Source organism: Suncus etruscus, chromosome 1, assembly GCF_024139225.1.
Source record: "Suncus etruscus isolate mSunEtr1 chromosome 1, mSunEtr1.pri.cur, whole genome shotgun sequence".
In the NCBI taxonomy this organism is placed as follows: Eukaryota; Metazoa; Chordata; class Mammalia; order Eulipotyphla; family Soricidae; genus Suncus; species Suncus etruscus.
The window spans coordinates 170,549,415-170,570,321 of record NC_064848.1 but is presented as its reverse complement, the minus strand read 5'-3'; the positions used below and the strand labels follow the sequence as shown (position 1 = coordinate 170,570,321).

The 20,907-nt window shown below is 44.2% G+C and overlaps 1 protein-coding gene across 1 annotated transcript in view; it reads left to right on the top strand.

Annotated features, from left to right (window-relative positions):
- The window catches only part of TADA2A (transcriptional adaptor 2A), a 63,430-nt gene extending 43,925 nt beyond the window's left edge, over nt 1-19,505 (top strand). Inside the window, exons 10-15 of the mRNA XM_049772073.1 lie at nt 2,695-2,805; nt 6,270-6,341; nt 8,955-9,087; nt 11,590-11,633; nt 15,574-15,647; nt 18,886-19,505. Coding sequence (XP_049628030.1) covers nt 2,695-2,805; nt 6,270-6,341; nt 8,955-9,087; nt 11,590-11,633; nt 15,574-15,647; nt 18,886-19,071 — 620 coding nt within the window. The 3' untranslated portion in view covers nt 19,072-19,505. The remainder of the gene's footprint in view (nt 1-2,694; nt 2,806-6,269; nt 6,342-8,954; nt 9,088-11,589; nt 11,634-15,573; nt 15,648-18,885) is intronic.
- The last annotated feature ends 1,402 nt before the right edge of the window (nt 19,506-20,907 follow it).

Sequence of the window (20,907 nt, the reverse complement as noted above, 5' to 3'; positions counted from 1 at the left end):
AATTTTTCAAATATCTTTATAGAAAAATCAGAACTTATGTTTTATGGCAATAGACCAGGGGTGGTGAACAAGTTCGACACAAAGAGCCAAAATTTTAAACTCTGAGAGTCAGAGAGCCACACTACGCAGTGACCTGCCAAAACAGACAAACACTCACACAAAAGCATATAATTTTAACAATAATATATTAAACACATAATTGCGTTTTGTCATTTTGAGTGAGGGTAAAAATCCTGCAGCGATGGTAAGCATCCTCCACACTAAGAACTAACGGCAAGATGTGACACAACATGTGACACATGAGTTGTCACACCCCCACCCCCACCCCCGCTTGCTGGCCCGTGCAGTTGTTTCCGAGGGATGGGGGATGGAATGACACAGCCTGGGAGCGGGACTATGTGCTCGGAGATCTCTCCTCAGAGGTCCCTCCTAAGAAGCAGCATAACAAAATTCAAACTTGGCAAAGAGCCATAGTATACAAAATAATGGTAAGAGGCAAAGAGCCGCATTCATTTTGGCCGGGAGCTGCATGTGGCTGTTCACCACCCCTGCAATAGACAAACAGAAAATTATATTTGGCATTATGTGATAGTGATAACAAACTTTAAATTAATGCTAATTTTGAAATCTTGCTGCCTCTAATATATATATTGGATTTGTCTAAACTAGGCAAAATGGGTCTTGTTCTTTTTCTATTTCTAAAATTTAGAGTTTGTGCTAGAATGACAGTACAGCAGATAAGGTGATTTTATTTATTTATTTTTATTTTTTTGCAAATGGCCAATCTGTGTTTTATCCCTGGTACTCCATATGGTTCTCCAAGCATCATCAGGAATGATCCCTGGGTACTGGCAGGTGTGTCCCAAAAGCCAACGAAACAAAGGAAAAAAAGGATTGTGGAGTTCACTTCATTGTAAAGTTCCATTTAACTGTAAAGTTTATACTTAGCAAACAAGAGTTACCCTTGGGGACCTGGAGATGCCTCAGAGGGCTAGAACACGTGCTCTTTGTGCTGTAGGCCCAGGTTCAATCCTTGGCACCACATGGTCCCCTGAGCTCTGACAAGGAACAAAGCTCACTCGTCCCACAGCTGGGAGCTGATGATAGGCCTGATTCCCCCGCCCCAAAGATTTATGAGAGATCTTACAGTAATTGTATATTTGTAAAAATTGTCAGGAGACTCTTATCTTTTTTTAATTTATTTTCTCCTTTTAAGTGGAGGGGGTTTGGTCCACGCCCAATGGTGCTCAAGAGCTACTCTATGCTCAGGATTGACCTCCAGCTGTGGTCAGGGATTCAGCCAGGACCATGCAGGGCCAAGAAGTACCTTATCCCTGTACTCTCTCTGGCCCCATAATACTCTTTGTGACAATACCTAATTTTTGTTCCTATCATTGGTTTTGGGTTTCTGTGTTGTTGTTGTTTTTTCTTCGGGAAGTGGGGTGGGTTGGATTCACCTTGACACCTTGACAATGCTCAGGTCTTACTCCTAGCTCTGTGCTCAGGGATCACTCCTGCAGGGCTTGGAGACTCATCTGAAGTGCAGGGGACCAGACTGAATAGCCATGTGCAAGGCGCAATGTTTTACGTCTGTTTTATCTCTGTACCTGTTCTTTTTGGTAGACTCATATAGGCTTGACGCTGTCACTATAAGGTTCAGACCATCAAATCGTAGAAATTAAATATTCTGGGGCCAGAGAGATAGCATGGAGGTAAGGCGTTTGCCTTTCATGCAGGAGGTCATCGGTTCGAATCCCGGCACCCCATATGGTCCCCCGTGCCTGCCAGGAGCAATTTCTGATTTCTGAAATTTTCGATTTCTGAGCCTGGAGCCAGGAATAACCCCTGAGCACTGCCGGGTGTGACCCCCCCCCAAAAAAAAAATAAATTAAATATCCTTCTAGGTCCATAAGTATATCCTTTTTATTTTTTACTTTACATTGTGCTTTATATTGTTGTTGTGGAATTTTGAGGAATTTATTTTTGTTTTGTTTTGGTTTTGGGCCACACCCACTGACATTCAGGGATTATTCCTGCCTCTGCACTCAGAAATCGATCATGGAAGGCTCGGGAACGATATGAAATGCTGGGATCAAACCCAGGTCTGTCCCAGGTTGGCCACATGCAAGGCAAATACCCTACCACTATGCTATCTCTCCAGCCCCCTATTTAGTTTTTTAATCACTTAAAAAAAAAATTCATATGAAGAATGAAGAAATGACCACATGTAGGTAAGGTAAGAGTTTGGGGCAGAAATCACACTTAGAATAATGGACTTCTTCAGGCACACTATTTTACCTGCATTTCTCCTGTTTTTCTGCATAAGTTAGTACCAAAAATTGTATGCAGCCTTGTTCTGAGAATGTAATAGCTTCCTTTAACTGGCTCTCCTGCCACTTGGCTGAGTTCCTGTTTCTGTGCAGGATTAGAGGCTTCGAGGTGTGAGGTCACAGGGTGCTCAGAGGACAGATGAACTCTGTGATAACAACAGCCCTATGTGATAGTTACTGTGTTGCTGCTATCACTATGATTACTGTTTTGCATTCTTCGCTTTCCTGTTTGCTTCCTGTCATGAGTATGTTAGTCATGTGAGGTTAGGAATAATGCCCTTCCATTTCACTTCATGTCAAAGAAAGGCAGAAAACATAGGAATCCTTAACATTCTTTGTAATGTGGTTGTATTTTACTTTATAGTAATGGAGCGGCGGTATCCCAAAGAGGTTCAAGAACTTTATGAAACTATGAGGCGATTTGCAAGGATTGTGGGTCCAGTGGAACATGACAAGTTCATCGAAAGCCATGCATGTAGGTAGTTTTGAGCCTTAAACAAGTACTTGAATGTTTTTATATAAAAGTTTTGCAAATAAATGGATTTTTTTTGTTGTTGTTGTTTTTGTTTTTATTTTTGGGTCACACCCGGCGGTGCTCACAGGGATTACTCCTGGCTGTCTGCTCAGAAATAGCTCCTGGCAGGCACGGGGGACCATATGGGACACCGGGATTCGAACCAACCACCTTTGGTCCTGGATTGGCTGCTTGCAAGGCAAACGCCGCTGTAAACGCCGCTGTGCTATCTCTCCGGGCCCTAAATGGATTTTTTTTAAAAAAAAAAATCTCTGGGGGCCGGGCGGTGGCGCTGGAGGTAAGGTGCCTGCGCTAGCCTAGGACGGACCATGGTTCGATCCCCCGGCGTCCCATATGGTCCCCCAAGAAGCCAGGAGCAACTTCTGAGCGCATAGCCAGGAGTAACCCCTGAGCGTCACAGGGTGTGGCCCAAAAACCAAAAAAAAAAAAAAATTAAAAAAAAAAAATCTCTGTTATGTCCCATTATTCCCATGAGATAAATTTGGATTTTTTTTTTTTTTTTTTTTTTTTTTTTTTTTTTTTTTTTGGTTTTTGGGTCACACCCGGCGGTGCTCAGAGGTTACTCCTGGCTGTCTGCTCAGAAATAGCTCCTGGCAGGCACAGGGGACCATATGGGACACCGGGATTTGAACCAACCACCTTTAGTCCTGGATTGGCTGCTTGCAAGGCAAACGCTGCTGTGCTATCTCTCCGGGCCCATAAATTTGGATTTTCAATGGTTGGGAATAGAGTGGCTTTCTCTTTTTTCCCTTGTGAAATAGTACTTTAGCAGCCCCTCCACCTCCACTTTTTCTTATTTTTGTGTTTTGAGCCATCCCCTGCAGTGCTCTGATGATACTCACAGCTCTGTGCTCAGGGAATATGTGGTACCAGGAATCAAACAAGGCCGAATGCATGGCAAGTGACTTATAACCCCTCACTGTCTCTGTCGTAGACAACTCTGGTTTTTATTTTGAAGCTTTCATATACACAGAAGTATACTTATCAACACATAACCAGTCTGGTTTCATCTTTACCCATGCAGTCCCTTCCTATCTTAATCTATACTATTTTGTTTTGTTTTTTAAACTTTATTGATTGATGTTTTTAAGACCACACTTGGTGGCATTCAAGGGCTACTCCTGGCTCTGCACTCAGAAATCACCCCGGGCAGGCTGGGGGACCATTTGGGATGGCGGGAATCCAACCGGGTTCTTCCTGGGTCGGCCACATGTAAGGCAAATGCCCTACTGCTATGCTATCTTTCCAGCCCCATGCTATTTTGTTTTTTGAGGTTTTGTTTTATTTGTTGTTGGTTTGGGATCATACTTGTTCTCCTGGCTGTACTCCTGGCTTTGTGCTGAGGGATCACTCCTGGCAGGGCTCAGCAGTCCAAATAGAGTGCTGGAGATTAAACCTTGGTCAGCTACATGTAAGGCAAGTGCTTTGCTCTTATATTATCTTTCTGGCCCTAATTGTACTGTTTCAAAGCAAATTCTAGGCATGTTATTTTTTCAAATAAATAATTCATTATTGTAGCCAGAGAGTAGTAGTACAGTGAGTAGGGCATTTGTCTTGCATGTGATCTGACCTGGGTTCTATCCCCAACATCCCTAAGTACTGCCAGGAGTAATTCATGAGTGCAGAGCCAAGAGTAACCCTGAACATCACTGAATGTGACTCCAAAACCAAAATATCAAAAAATAAACATTTCGATATTAAATGTAATTAAAAAATGGGAACAGAGTTGGGCAACTCACGGAACAAGTACTTTCGTTCATCATTCTTGCCTTTCAGAGAATTCTACCCAGTCATATTATTTTTCAGCCAAAAAATACGAAGTTGTTCAGGCAGGAAGACCTAGACTTTAAAAAAAACACTGGACTGATATACAAAGGCACACGAGAATTGTGCCTTTCATCCTGAGAGGGCTATACTTTACCCTTAGGTTTTTGTTCCAAGGAGTTCCAATACCATGGCCCTGTCTTGCTCATCATGCAGATATTCTGCTATGACATCATCCACTGTCGTTGGGTTAGTTTTCTTTGTGTGGTTTGTGCTGGTGACTTAGCCTCTATTACCAGTCCCAGTTTTATTTCTGGTCCCAATTTATGTCATCCCTGCTTTATGTGTTACTTCCTATAACTACATCTCATCCAAGCTCTGTCTTCATCCTGTTTCAAATCACCATCTTTTTTTTTTTTTTTTTTTTTTTTGGTTTTTGGGCCACACCCTGTGACGCTCAGGGGTTACTCCTGGCTATGCGCTCAGAAGTTGCTCCTGGCTTCTTGGGGGGACCATATGGGATGCCGGGGGATCGAACCACGGTCCGTCCTAGGCTAGCGCAGGCAAGGCAGGCACCTTACCTCCAGCGCCACCGCCTGGCCCCTCAAATCACCATCTTAAGACTAGAGAGAGATAGGACAGCTGGTAAGGATCTGGGTTCCATCCCCAACATCTCAGAGTACCCCAAGCTCACCAAGAGTGATCTCTGAGTGAAAAGCCAGGAGTCAGTCTGAGCACTGACCAACCAAAATTAATTAATTAATTAAGTCACCAGCTTGGATGTTTATCTCCAGATACACAATGCAAGTCAATCTGTATGCTTAGCAGAGACAGAAATCTTTGGTTTAAAGAAACCATTGCTTATTTTTGTCTTAATAGGAAAAAAGTTATAAAATGACTATCCAGAACTTATATACAGAGCTTTTGACTTTTTCAGTCCAAAAGGTCTTATCCAGTAATACCGGAGACAGGTTTCATAAAAAAATTTAATAGGATCTACCATTATTTTGGGGGGGCCACATCCAGTGGCACCCCGGGGTTACTCCTGGCTCTGCACTAGAAATTACTCCTGGCAGGCTCAGAGGATCATATAGGATGCTGGGGATCAAAACAGGGTCTGTCCCAGGTCAGCTGCATGCAAGGCAAACACTCTACCGCTGTGCTATTACTCTGGCCCCAGTATATAAAATTTTAAATTGTATTTGTTACTCATATAGAGAATGAATGTAGTCTATATGCTGTAAGTGTCCTGAGAAACAATGACAGCTGCTTTCTTCAGTTGGATGTAGCAGCTGGAAGACAGCTGGAGTAGCTTCTCAGCTCCAGGATCAGATTCTCAGATGTAATCAATGAATAGGAGTTTGCCCCAAATGGAACTGCCCAGTCTTCTTTATAAAGAATATAACAGAATAGAAAAGTGTTCTTGAGGCTGGAGAGATAGCATGGCGGTAGGGCATTTGCCTTGATTTGGGCCAACCCAGAATCCCAGATGGTCCCCTGAGCCTGCCAGGGGCAATTTTCTGAGCACAGAGCCAGAAGTGCAACATGTGTGACCTGGTGTGACCCAATTAAAAAAAAAAGTGTTCTTCCATGTGAATTTTTTTCTCTAATTGTTCTTTGTTCTTTTTGGGGATTAACAGTGGAATTTGAACTTCGAAGGGAAATCAAGAGGCTGCAGGAATACCGGACTGCAGGCATTACCAGTTTCTGTAGTACGTATGCACAGGCTGAGCACACTGGGTGGGCAGACATGTAGAGGAAGTCTCTGAGTGTTGGGAGCTTTTTTCTTCTTCAGAATGAGCTTCTGTTCTGGTGCTGGAGAGACAGTACAGCAGGTAGGGCACTTGCCTTGAACATGGCCAACCGTGTGGTCAAGGGCACAACCCTTTGCACATGGGTTTGAATCCTCAGCACACCATACAGTCCCCCAAGCCCCATCAAGAGTAAGTCCTGAGCACTGCCAGCTGTGATCATCGTTCTCCACAAAATGCCTCTGTTCTTTGTAAATTTTATGTGGAACAGGGTATAAAATAAAAGCTATAACAGAGAAAACAGGTGCTGGTTTTGGTTTAGACTCTTCATGTCTCTAAAGGATTTTGTGTTCCAGTTTTTTAGTCTGGATTTTTTGGAAAGTTCTTATCCCTTATGCCCTTCTCGGTGTTGACGTTGGGGTGCCCATGGAAGGTCACAACTCACTCTGCTACAGTGCTTGCCCACTCGGCTGTGGTACTTGCTGTAGGATGCTCTTTTTAGTGAGAGCACTGCGACCATTCTGGCTGGAATGCTGAGGGTCACATACTCCATTCAGTTGTGCTCAGATATGCTCGCCACAAACTTGTGCTCATGGTCACAACACTCACACATCTTTTCATTTTGTTTGTTTGTTCTTTGTTTTGGACCACAGCCAGAGGTACTCAGAGTCTATTCATCATTGTAATGCTCAGGGGACCATCAGTGCTAGGAATTGAATTGCAGGCTTCACAGACTACTCTGCCACTACACAGTGGCCCTGGACTCTTCCATATCTTTTTAGTTGTAATGTTCACTGGGAGAATTGGACTAGGTGTGCTACCATACACCTGCCTATAGTGTGGCTGGAACGTGACTTGCAACCTCATGTAGCACTGCCAGGATCCCTCTTAATGTGATGGGCAGCACTGGGATGTGGATTGTGGCCTCATGCTTTAGTCACTGAACCATCTCTTCATCTCCCTTTATAAATTTATTTTATTTTTTCTTTTGTTTGGGGGGGGCCATACCTGACTGTGTTCAGGATTTATTCCTGGCTCTGCATTCAGGGATAACTCCTGGCAGGGTTCTAGGAACCATATATGATGTTAAGGATCAAACTCAGGTCAGCTGCATGCAAGGCAAGTGCCCTACCTGCTGTCCCATCTCTTCTGCCCTTTGTGTGTGTGTGTGTGTGTGTGTGTGTGTGTGTGTGTGTGTGTGTGTGTGTGTGTGGTTTTTGGGTCTCACCCAGCAGTGCTTAGGGATTACTCCTGGCTCCATGCTCAGAAATTGCTCCTGGCAGGCACAGGGGACCATATGGGACATCGGAATTCAAACCGATGACCTTCTGCATGAAAGGCAAACGCCTTACCTCCATGCTATCTCTCCAGCCCCTCTTCTGCCCTTTTTAAAATTTCTTGATGCAGGGAATGATCATTCTCATGACCTGGGCTTTACCTGACTTAGGTGATTGCATCTCAGTTACTTGAAAGAGCGATAATGGAGTAACAGCATCCAGGTCTGATAGCAGTTAACTGTATATCAGCCTCTATGCTGAACATGTCACACAGATGCCATTCTCATAAGTCTCATAACAAACTTAGGAGAATGGTATTGTAATTTCTATCTAGAGAAGAATCTAAACCTTAATGTGAGGAGAGAAGAACTATAGTAGAGCCAGGCTGTAAGGAAAGGGTGTTCTACACAAGTTAAGAGCTTGTGATCTAGACTTGGACTCCTGGGGCTTGAATGCCAACTCTCCTGTTTACCAGCTCTGTGGTTCCGTTTCAGTCTCAAATTTCCAAGTCTCAATGTGTTCGTCTGAAGATTAAATTAGAGATAGTGCATGAAAACACAGCACAATGCCTGGCACATAGCAGCAAGCCTCTGTTGGTCATGTCTGTGACTGTGTTGTTAGTTTTGGAATGGCCTTCAGCATTCCCTCCTTCCTGTTGATTGGAAGTTATCACCTACTGCCCACAAAAAGGAGCTGTGCCTCATACAGCCCTGTGGCTGTGGGCTCAACCTAGAATAATGGTTCTTTATTTTCACAATGAAACTCATTTTGTGGGGCTAGAGCAATAGCTTAGGAGTAGGATGTTTGCCTTGCATGCTGCTGATGTGGGACAGACCCAGGTTCAATTCCCAGCATCCCATACGGGGTCTCAAGCCTGCCAGGAGCAATTTCTGAGTACAGAGCCAGGAGAAATCCCTGGGTACCACCAGGTGTGTGACCCAAAAATCAAGCCCCCCCCCCAAAAAAAAAAGAAACTCTTTTTGTTTGTTTCTTGTTGTTTTGGGGCCAAACCTGGGAGTTGTTAGGGGTTACTCCTGACTGTGCTTAGGAATCAAGAGCTCAGGGAACCATAAGGGATGCCGAGGATCGAACCCGAGTCAGCTGCACACAAGGCAAATTTCTTAAACCTCTGTACTATCTCTCCAACACAAGAAAGGTTCTTCACGTTGGGAACTCTCTCCTTTGTTATAGAGCAGTAATAAGGGGTGCAGTTTTATTATTGGCAGCTGGTCTTTTGGTTGGCCCAGCCCCTTGTCATTTTGGTCTTGGCGTTTTTTTATATCCCCACCCCAACTAGGTGCCAGGACCTATGATCACCTGAAGAAGACACGGGAGGAGGAGCGTCTGAAGCGTACCATGCTCTCCGAGGTCCTCCAGTACATCCAGGACAGCAGTGCATGCCAGCAGTGGCTGCGCCGGCAGGCTGACATGTGGGTGACTTGTCCCAGGGCCACCATCCTCGTGGATGCTTTGGCCAGTGGATGTGATTTCAAACATTTCCATATATTCCTTGCCCAGAGAGCTGAGTAACAGTGCCTGGGTATCTAGAAAATTCCAGAGCATTTCTGCAGTCTGTTTCACAAACAGTGCCATAATAACTCATTTTTTGAGAAACAGCTATATCCTTAGAATCCTATTTTGCTACTTTGATCTTTTTTTAACTATTAGTGAATTATGGAAAATATTGCTTGGTGTCACTCACTGTCAAATAACAAACCTAAGCTTCAGTGAGGTCACCTCAATCCTGTGGCATGGTCTCCATCTCAAAGACCAAAACCAGTGAGTGTTGTTGAGGCAGTGAAGACAAAAAAGAACCCTTACGCCCTATTGGTCGAAATGCAGGCTGATCTGGCCTTTCTGGAAATCAAGAGACCAATAATAGATTTACCACAGACCCTAGAAAGTTCCACTCTAGGCTATGGTACTAAAAAATAGAAAATGCTCATTGAAGGTTTGGGGATAGGGCTCAGCTATAGAACTCACCTTGCACATGAGGCGCTGGGCTTAATCTCCAGCACTGCAAAATGAACCACCTCCCTTCACACAACACACATCAAAAAGATAAATGTGATTAGAGTGCTATTTATAGTAGTCAAGTTCTGGCAGTGACCCAAATGTTCAACAATGGATACGTGGGTAAATGTATACACAATGGATAGTACACTTGGCAGTGAGAAAAGATGAATAGTGACAATCCGGATAGCACTGGTAGGATCATGCTTAGTGAAACCAGGCAAAAGAAGAAAGACAGATACAGATCTTAAAGGCTATAAAGAAGGAAGTCAAGGGCACAGTTGATTCAGATTGCAGAACTAAGAGGTCCAGAATGGGGAGGGGGAAGGGAGCTAATAACTGGTTGTAGGGGGATTTGGGCACTTTGGAAGAGGTGGGAAAAGGGCTCCTGAAACATACAGTAATATGAACCAACATTGCATTAATTTAAGAAAAAAGAAAGAAGGCAGGAGGCCCATAAATAAAAATGTGACATAGGGGCCAGAGCGATAGTATAGCAGGCAAAGCAACTACCTTGCACGTGACCAACCAGGGTTCAGTCAACCCCAGCACCCTATAAGGTTTCCCCTAGACCACCGGAAATGACCCCTTAGGACAGAGCCTGGAGTAAGCCCTATGCACCGCTATTTGTTGCCTTGAGACTCCTCCCAAATTATGATATGCTTAAAAGAGCCAGTGCATTTATTTCGTTTCTTATCCATGCCTTCATGTCTCCAATTTCCCTCTATCTTCTTTTTATGTTTTTCTTTTTTTTTTTTTTTTTTTTTTGGTTTTTGGGCCACACCCGGTGACGCTCAGGGGTTACTCCTGGCTATGCGCTCAGAAGTCGCTCCTGGCTTGGGGGACCATATGGGACGCCGGGGGGATCGAACCGCGGTCCGTCCTAGGCTAGCGCAGGCAAGGCAGGCACCTTACCTCCAGCGCCACCGCCCGGCCCCTTCTTTTTATGTTTTTCTTAATTGGTCACTATGAAATTACAAAGTTATTCATGATTAGTTTCTCAGGCATACAGTGTTTTAGAACTGATCTTTCTCCTCTCCCCCAATGCATATGTGTATGTTTGTTTGTTTTTGCATGTTTCTGAACTGTAGTTTACTGTACTGTTGCTGATAAGTTTCCTGTATAACATGTGACCACCTTTCAACACCACCTCTTCTGGTTGAATACTTCCTTTCACCATAGATGTTACAGGGCTCCCCCACATCCTAATCCCCAGCCCCCTCAAGGGCCTTGTTTCCTACTGAATATCAATTTTCATGTTCTTTGGGCATTTGTTATTTCACCATTATGTTTCTTTATAGTCTGCAGGAGAGAGATCATTGTGTCAGTCTCTCTCCCTCTAACTTCACTCAGCATAATACTCTCCAGGTCGCTTTGTGGAGCAGCAAGTTTCATGACTTTATCTTTTCTTATGGTTGAGTAATGTAATATAGTGTTGTCTTTCCCTCTGAGTCTTTTGGCAGGAATCCCCTGGGGAATCTTTTTTTGTTTTTTGTTTTTTGGGTCACACCTGGCAGTGCTCAGGGGTTATTCCTGGCTCTATGCTCAGAAATCGCCCCGGACAGGCACAGGGGACCATATGGGATGCCAGGATTCGAACCACCATCCTGCATGAAAGGCAAACGCCTTACCTCCATGCTATCTCTCCGGCCCCGGGAATCTATTCTTTGCCCTTTCCCACAAATAGTTTCTTGTGGTATTCCAAGACCAAAAGCTCTTCTTAGCAAATCCCAGGGTCCTTACCCTCAGAACTGGTTTTCTAGTTGGGACAGTGAGGTGCCCTCTGTAACAGCGGCCTTTCATTATACTTCTGATGAGTACTTAATCTGACAAGTGGTATCCAGTTGCACACAGGCTTTTAGAAATTTCTTCTTTTAGTATGACATTTAAAATTTTCTCTTTTTTTTTTTTTGTCGTAGTGATTCTGGTCTGAGCCCTTCCCTTCCGATGGCCTCAAATTCAGGTAATTGCTGTTCAGACTGGAGCACATCTGAGTTTTTATTCAGGGAACTGTAACACAGTCATCCCCCCTTTGTGGGAACAGTGGGTAACTGTTAGCCTGATTCATGAACATAACCAAGTTTTCAGAATGTCCATGGCCACACCAGCACTATCGTTAGGGCTAGAGAAGAGAGAAAGGGTAAAAATGAATTCTGGATGGTTCTTATTTTACTAGTGTTTATGGTTGTATTTGTGTTTATGGTTTGTATTTTACTAGTGTATTTGGTTGTATTTGTTTATGGTTGTATTTGATTTTTTTTTTCTTATTTTTGTGGAGATGGGGGGCTACACCCAGCATGCTCAGAGCTTACTCCTGGCTTTGCTATCAGGGATCCCTCCTGGTAGGACTCAGGGAACCACATGGGGTAGCAAGAATCAAACCCAGATTGACCGCATGCAAGCAGTGCAAGTGCTCTACCAACCTACATTGTTTTCTTTTCCCTTTTTTGAGTACTCCCAGTGGTGCTCAGGGGACCATGTGATGCTCTACAACCCTTGGCTCCTTCTGCTGCAAAGTATATGCTCCACCCTTCCTAGCCATCATCCCTCTGGCCTTCTGTCACACACTTTAAGGTTTATCTGTCAGGAGACAAATGAAAGGCTTTGTGTCCTATATATAACTGAAGAAACATGTATTTACCATAAACAAGAATTTCTTTAAGCTGTGTAGAAACTTGGTGATCAGTAGACTGGTCATATGAAACCAGTATTTATCATAAAGGTCTGAACAATTTCGTGATGTTTCTTTTCCTGTTTTTTATTTTGTTGTTGTTGTTGTTATTGTTCATTTTGGGGGCCATACCTGGTTGTACCTAGAGTTTACTTCTGGCTCTGCTCAAGAATCACTTCTTGGGGAATCTTCTGTGATGCGAGGGATCAAGCCTGTGTCCACCACATGTAAAAATTGCAAAATACAGGGCCAGAGAGATAGCATGGAGGTAAGGCGTTTGCCTTGTTTTCAGAAGGATGGTGGTTCGAATCCGGCATCCCATATGGTCTTCCGAGCCTGCCAGAAGCCATTTCTGAGTGTAGAACCAGGAGTAACCCTTGAGCGCTGCCAGGTGTGACTCAAAAACCAAAAAGAAAATTGCAAAATACCTTACCTGCTTTACTATTTCTACAACCCCAGTAGTGTTTTCTTTGTTTTGTTTTGGTTTGGTTTTTAGTTTTTGGGTCACACCCGGCAGTGTTCAGGGATTAAGGCTCTATGCCCAGAAATTGCTCCTTACAGGTTCGGGGGACCATATGGGATGGCAGGATTTCAACCACTGTCCTTCTGCCTGCAAGGCAAATGCTCTACCTCCATGCTATCTCCCCGGGCCTGCCAGCAGTGTTCTTTTTATTGATTATGAGGCATCTTGCCTCTTGTGCTATTATTTTCCTTAATCAGCGCTGTTTCTTTTTATCAGAACATAGGGTTCACTCCAATGATCAGACACAGACTAATGAGAACCATTAACCTCTTGCAGTTTATTGTTGCTTGGATATTTGGAACAGCTGACCTTGTGATCCCATTTCAGAATTTCTCGGTATATTCAGGACTTGGACACAGATCAGACAAAGCACTTTAAGGATGACATTTGTTTTTGTTTTTTGGGCCACTCCCCACCCTTGCTCAGGGCTTACTTTCTCTTGGCTCTGCACTCAGGAATCATTCCTGATTGGCTCCAGGGATCATTTGGGGTGCCAGGGATCGAACCAGGGTTGGCCTTGTGCAAAGCAAATGCCCTGCCCTTTGTGCTATCTCTCCAGCCCCCAGCATTTGATTTTTGTAATGTATTACAAGACATTCAAGACATTTCTGAACACATAAAGGAGGAAAGAGAGTCTCTTAGGGAATGGCGAGGACAGCTAAATGCAAGTTCATTTTTAATGGTAAGTTTCTTCTACTTGCTCCTCCTAACTATTCCCGTCATCTAGATACCAGAATACAATAACTGGCTCATTAAAATGAGTGGACTTGAGGCCAGAACAATAGTAAAGGGATAGGGAGTAAAGGGTAGGGAGTAAACCCTGATCACTGCTGGGTGTGGACCCTCCCCACCTCAAATAAAATTAAATGAATGGACTGGACTAACAGCTTTGGAATACCCGTTTTCTGAGCCTACAACATTCCCTGCATTTTTGTTTGTTTGTTTGTTTTTTGGCTTTTGGATTACACCTGGATGTGCTCAGAGGTTACTCCTGGCTTTTCACTCAGAAATCGCTCCTGGCAGGCTCAGGGGACCAATGGGATGCCGGCATTTGAACCACCATCCTTCTGCATGCAAGGCAAATGCCCTACCTCCATGCTATCTCTCTGGCCCTGCATTTTGTTTTTTGTTTTATTGTTTGAGCCTTCTATTCAGATTAAAAGATATCTCCTGGTTCCCTTTGTGCTCTGAATGGGAGGCCAAGATCCATTATGCTACTCTGGTCTCTGGTCACTTCCATAAGGCCCCAAATGACTGGTCTCCCCTCTGGAGCACTTGGTGTCTGGCTGGGCTTGTTTGTTGTAGAGAAGCCCTTAATGGTTGTTGCTGTTACAGGGTCACCTGTTTCTCAGCTCAACAACCTGGAACATTCCCTCCGTGTTTCTCTCTACAACTTGAAAACCAGCCTCCCTTCTCCAGGTTAATATATTATTCTACATTCTCTTCTACTTTGTTTAATCCACCCATTCCCATTTGAATATTAAGCCAAATATACATTTTTTTTTTTTTTTGGTTTTTGGGCCACACCCAGCCACGCTCAGGGGTTACTCCTGGCTGTCTGTTCAGAAATAGCTCCTGGCAGGCACGGGGGACCATATGGGACACCGGGATTCGAACCAACCACCTTTGGTCCTGGATCGACTGCTTGCAAGGCAAACACCACTGTGCTATCTCTCCAGGCCCCCAAATATACATTTAGAGAAAAACAAAACCAGTTTTGAATATCCAGTAGCCCATCCTTTCAGTGACCTCATTCTTGGGTTTCTTAGTCAGATCTGAAATGTCACCACAGCCCCTGCTTCTGTGTGGTTAGTTCAGGTAAGAAGGGGGCAGCTTTGGAAGAGCGCATGTTCCCTTGCATGATAAATGAGAAAGGCCTTCTTGCCAACATGACAGTCCTCCTTTGATCTGAAGGCAAATGGTACTTGCTAATTACCAGCTTTGTGGAGGCTGAGGAATGTCTCTCCTGCAGAATTGCTGTTTTCCTCCATCAACTGTCAAGGTAGACAGTATAGGGCCTTTGGATGGCATCTGGGCCATAGGTTTTAAAATCTCCTGCTTGCTTAAGAAGAAATGGGTGAGGCTGGAGTGTTAGGGCAGCAGGATTGCATGCAGCCAACCCAAGTTTGATTCTGGGGATCCCATATCGTTCCCTGAGTGCTGCCAGGAGTGATCCTAAGCATAGCCAAATGTGTCCCACCCCACCCCCACCAAAATAAAAAAAATAGGCGATAACTGCTGTGGTAAGTGGTTATACTTGATTTTAAGTTACAAGTGATTGGGGCCAGAGTGATAGCACAGCGGTAGGTCGTTTGCCTTGTATGCGGCTGACCCAGGACAGACCTGGTTCTATCCCCGGCATTCCATATGGTCCCCCAAGCCAGGAGCAATTTCTGAGTGCATGGCCAGGGGTAACCCCTGAACATCACTGTCTGTGGCCCCAAAACCAAAAAAAAAAAAAAAGTTACAAGTGACTCTTATACTTGTGTTTTTAGCAGAATACAGGGCACATGAGTAACCATTTTACTTTAAGTTGAGCATTGAGATGTCCGTGTTACTAGCTAAATTGGCACACAGGACAATGGTGGAGAGTGCCTGCCACTAGGCACAGTGATCCTGCACCTGAGGATCCAGCTGCCTGAATGGTGTCTTCTTCTGTCCCAAGCTTTTAGCCCTCCTCTGAACCCTGTGCTGTCTTTCTGTCCACAGGTAGAAGAAGTGCACCACCTCTGAACCTCACTGGCCTTCCCGGCACAGAGAAGCTGAATGAAAAAGAAAAGGAGGTAATAAAAATGGGGGGCATTAGGGTGGAGCTGACTCCAGTGATTTTCAAAGATCAAACTCATTTTGCTGTGCTCACCTAACATGCAAAGCTCACTGCCCTGGGGCCAGTGAGGTGGCGCTAGAGGTAAGGTGTCTGCTTTGCAAGCGCTAGCCAAGGAAAGACCGTGGTTCGATTCCCTGGCGTCCCATATGGTCCCCCCAAGCCAGGGGCAATTTCTGAGCGCTTAGCCAGGAGTAACCCCTGAGTGTCAAACAAAAAGTGTGGCCCAAAAAATCAAAAAACAAACAAACAAAAAAAAGCTCACTGCCCTGCTCTACCCTGGGAGCAGAAGAGCTAATTAGTCAATAGCTCTCAGAAAACACCTCTTCCTGTCTCTCTGCCGCCAGCTTTGGAGAACAATATAGAATAGTAAACCTAAAATGATAGCTACTCAGTTATTGGGTATTCACTAGTCCCAGATACTATGCTTATGGAAATAAATGAAATCTTGGGGGCTGGAGAGGTAGCACAGTGGTAAGGCCTTGCATGCGGCTGACGCAGGACTGATGGTGGTTCGAATCCTGATATCCCATATGGTCCCCTGAAGCCTGCTAAGGACAATTTCTGAGCGCAGAGCCAGGAGTAACCCCTGAGTGTTGCTGGGTGTGACCCAAAAAACAAAACAAAACCAAAAAAAAGGAAATGTTGTGTTAGTGATGTTTTATATTTTGTTTTGGATTTGAGCTGAATTTAACAGTGCTCAAAGATTACTCCTGGCCTTGACAACAGATCACTCCTGGTGCTGCTCAGGGGACCATATGGAGTGCCAGGATTGTACCTGGTTTGGTTGCATATAAGTCAGTACCTTACCTGCTGTACTTTCTCTCTGGCCCCAGATTGTTTTCTTTCTAAACATATAAAAAGAATTATTTATTTAGATTTTGGGGCCACACCTGGCTATGGTCAGCCCTTATTTCTGGCTCTGCTCAGAGCTCATGTGTAGCGGTGTTTCAGAAGACCAAAAACTGTGCCGGGGGTGGACTTGAGCCAGCCATATGTTTACCCTTGTCTAGCTCTTCATCTCATGAAAAAAAAACTTTTTTTGAATGAAGATGGTTATTTGTTAATCGAATGGTCACTTTGAGGGGCTGGAGTAATAGCACAGTGTTAGGGCATTTTTCTTTTACGTGGCCGACCTGGAACAGACCTGGGTTCCATTCCTGTCATCCCATATGGTCCCCCGAGCCTGCCAGGAGCAACTTCTGAGCCAGGAGTAACCCCTGAGCGCCACTAGGTATGGCCAAAAAGCCAAAAAAAAAAAAAAAAAAAAAGTCACTTAGAGAAGTTCTAGAATTATTCCAACAATATAACCTGTACTTTAAAAATTGGGAATTGGGACCAGAGAGATTGCATAGCGGTAGGGCACTTGCTTGCATGCTGCTGACCCAGGAGGGACCCGGTTAGATTCCCGGCATCCCATATGGGCCCACAGCCTGCCAAGGATGATTTCTGAGTGTAGAGCTAGGATTAACCCCTGAGCACTGCTGGATGTGGCCCAAAAACCAATCAATCAATAAATAAATAAAGTTTAAAAAAATATTTGGAATTGTTTTCAAGGCACACTTATAAGCTAAAGGAAGGAATTCATCACCATATATAGTCTCTTGTTCATTTTTATTTTAAAATGCCCTGTGTGACCTACTTTTCCATTACAATCATTGAACTTATGCTACTTTGGACTGTTTCTACCATTTAAATCCACCCTCAAGAGAATCCTCAAGCTTTTTTTTTTTTTTTTTTCAGAAGAATATGCCATAGCTCTGAAATCCCTTCTAAAAGAGTTTCCTTTTCTTTCTTCATTCTTCTTTCTTTTCTTTTTTTTTTTTTTTTTGGTTTGTTTTTGTTTGGGGGAGGTACACCCATTTGATGCTCAGGGGTTACTCCTGGCTTAGTGCTCAGAAATCGCCCCTGGCTTGGGGGGGGGACCATATGGGACGCTGGGGGATCGAACCACTGTCCTTCCTTGGCTAGTGCTTGCAAGGCAGACACCTTACCTCTAGCGCCACCTCACCGCCCCCCTTTCTTTCTTTTCTTTTCTTTTTTTTAATTTGGTTCACTTTGGGGATGCTCTGGGGTTACTCTGGCTCTCTACACTGAGTAGACACTCCTGGGCTACTCAGGAGACCATACAAGGTACCAGGGATCAAATCTGGGCCAAGCAGTTGTAAAGCAAGATCCCTACCCCACTGTATTATCTCTGCAGCCCCTGGAGTTCCATTCTTATTCCCCATCTGTTCCTTCACACTTCTTAGTCTCTGTCTCATCCAACACTAAACATCATTGATTCAGGTTAAGCTATTCAAAAAAGTCAGGCATAAAGCTAGGTAGGGTTAATCTGTCTTTTCTTTTACCTTCTAGTAATGGGAAAGATTAATTGCAGGAGCCAGAGAAATCAATCGATAGGCTAAATAAGCACACACTTTGCTAAGCACATGTCAGGTTGAACCCCAGCACTATATGCCCCCCCAAGCAAAATCTGCCAGAAGCAATTCTAATGTCAGTAGGATCTGAAATCAAAACAAACAAGCCAAATTAGTTTGGAGAACAGGAGAAAACTGAATGATGTTTGAAGTCTTTCTAAGAAGGGTCATGGGCTATTACTGTTGAAGCATGAAATGGCCGTAGGTTTCAAGCATTTTTCCCCCCTTGGCCACAAGAATGACTTTAGACTACTCATAGCCCATCAAGCAGACTCAAACCAGCTTGCTAGGTTTTTAGCAGTTAAGGTGGCATCTTAACAAGATCTCTAGGTCTCATTTTTCTCCAAAGGAGAAAATACAGTGACAAAAGCAGGGACTACTCCCTTATGCCAATACTAAAAATATCATGATTCACTCTTGGGAATCTACATTTCTGCACACACCCCTGCTGTGTCCTGAGGCTCCCCTGACTGGGTCTTTTGGAATGTGTTGGGCCTCTCCCCAAGCTGTTCAAGACACACTTATGTTCTCTGACAAACCCCAGTGAGCCGGCCAGCACGTGCTGACAACATCGTACCCCTTCTTTCCCTCCCTTCTGTCTTTGGGAAGTATTCTGTCCAAAGCAGAGACCAACTGGAATGTGGCCCAGCCACCCAGCGGCTCCTATAAATAGTTGGAAGTTGATGTCATGGTGATATTTTATTTTGGCTCTACCTGTTCGAGTCAGTCATGAGAATGATGGATGTTAATGTTTCTTAAATTTTCCTTGTCTTACAGCTCTGTCAGATCGTGAGGTTGGTCCCAGGAGCCTATTTAGAATATAAATCTGCTCTGTTGAATGAATGCAACAAGCAAGGAGGCCTGAGACTGGCCCAGGCGAGAGCGCTCATCAAGATAGACGTGAACAAGACCCGGAAAATCTATGATTTCCTCATCCGAGAAGGCTACATCACTAAAGCCTGAGGCCCAAAAAACTTGGGATCAGAAATCCAAGTTTGAAATGTGGTGGGCCAAAGGGCACTCACTGCAGGGCATTCGCGAGAGCTTTTTGAACTGAGTTCTCATTCTGAAAAGAGAGAAGAACAGAGGAGCCTCCGGTGGTATTGATGTCTGCCTTCTGCTCCAGCTCGCTTTCAAATGCTCCCGTTGTTGGGATTGTGCTGCAGAGTTCTGTGCTAGATAAGTTATTATTAAACGTGAGTGGGCATTCATTCCTAACACCTCTTGTAACTAAAGCAAGAGCCATAGTACCTTACATCACAGTGTTGGTAGAAATAGAACTAAACCACAGTATTTAGTCCCAGGAATCCAGCTCAGATCCTTGTCCTTGGAAGGTTGGTTTTCTGCCTTCCTTGCCTTCAGACATTACAGATAGATTTAAAGTACAGGGGGGGAAAAGGGTTTATAGAGCATGAGAAAGCTTTTTCTTCAAAGGATATTTTTTTTTAAACCAACAACTTCAGTTTACGAACAAAGGGATGGAAAATCTTCCCAAGATGATCTGGTCCAAAACGGCATCTCTAACTTTTAATGTCTGCTTTATACTTTCACAGTCTGATTGTCTCAACTGCACTAGACTTTTGAGGAGGTGGCACCGGATATAAAATGACTCTTATTTTTAGAATTAATGGATTAAAATGTTTTGCTATTTAATTTGTGGTGTGTCGAATATTCTGGGAACAAAGGCACACGTAGGGCGTTAGATGCCGCCCCATCACGCTGTGCTGTCTCTGCTACCATGTGTGTCCTGGGCTCACCCTGTCCTCCTCCTGGGCTTCCCAGGATGCCTTGCTCTGAGGGTGAAGATGATGCAACTAGCCATGGCTTTGTTTGGATTGAGACCTGAACCCTAATTTCTCCATGGTAAAAGGCTAGCCTACCATAAAGCTACTTTGAAAATAGAAGCAGAATAATTTCATAGATAGGACTCATTAGACAGGAGGGTGAGTAACCCTACCACATCCAAAACTGGGTCCTCAAAACTTTGCAGAAGACGCCAGACTCAGAGTCATGGCCAACCTGTTTTTAAGCAAAACTTAAGTCTAAAAATAACTTCAGAATCTGTACAGTTTATATAGTGGTTGGCTGATTGTTTAATTTATTTCAGTATTCAAAAGTCCTAATTAAAATAATTTTATTATGGGGCCGGAGAGATAGCATGGAGGTAAGGCGTTTTTGCCTTTCATGCAGAAGGTCATTGGTTCGAATCTCGGTGTCCAATATGGTCCCCCGTGCCTGCCAGGAGTAATTTCTGAGCACGGAGCCAGGAATAACCCCTGAGCACTGCCGGGTGTGACCCAAAAACCACACAAAAAAAGAAAAAGAAAAAGAAAAAAGAGTTTTATTAGAAGTACTCTCGAAAGAAATTTTGTGGGGTTTGTGTGGGGTTATTCCTGGCTCTGCACTCAGGGATCACTCCTGGTGATGCTCAGAGCACCATATAGGATGCTGGGATTGAGTCCTGATAGGCTACATGTAGGGTGGCTATTGCATTGACCCAAAATAATTTTTAAGAGAGGCCTTCCTGGAGCCAGAGCAATAGCACAGTGGGTAGGGTATTTGCCTTTGCAGCTGACCTGGGTTCAATCCTCAGCATCCCATATGGCCCCTCAAGCCTGGGCAGGTGTTACCCAAAAACAAAAGAAAGCTATTTCATTGCTATTTCCCCTCCTCTCCTTGTCACAGTTTTTTTTTTTTTTTTTGTGTGTGTGTGTGTGTGTGTGGTTTTTGGGTCACACCCGGCAGTGCTCAGGGGTTATTTCTGGCTCCAGGCTCAGAAATTGCTCCTGGCAGGCACGG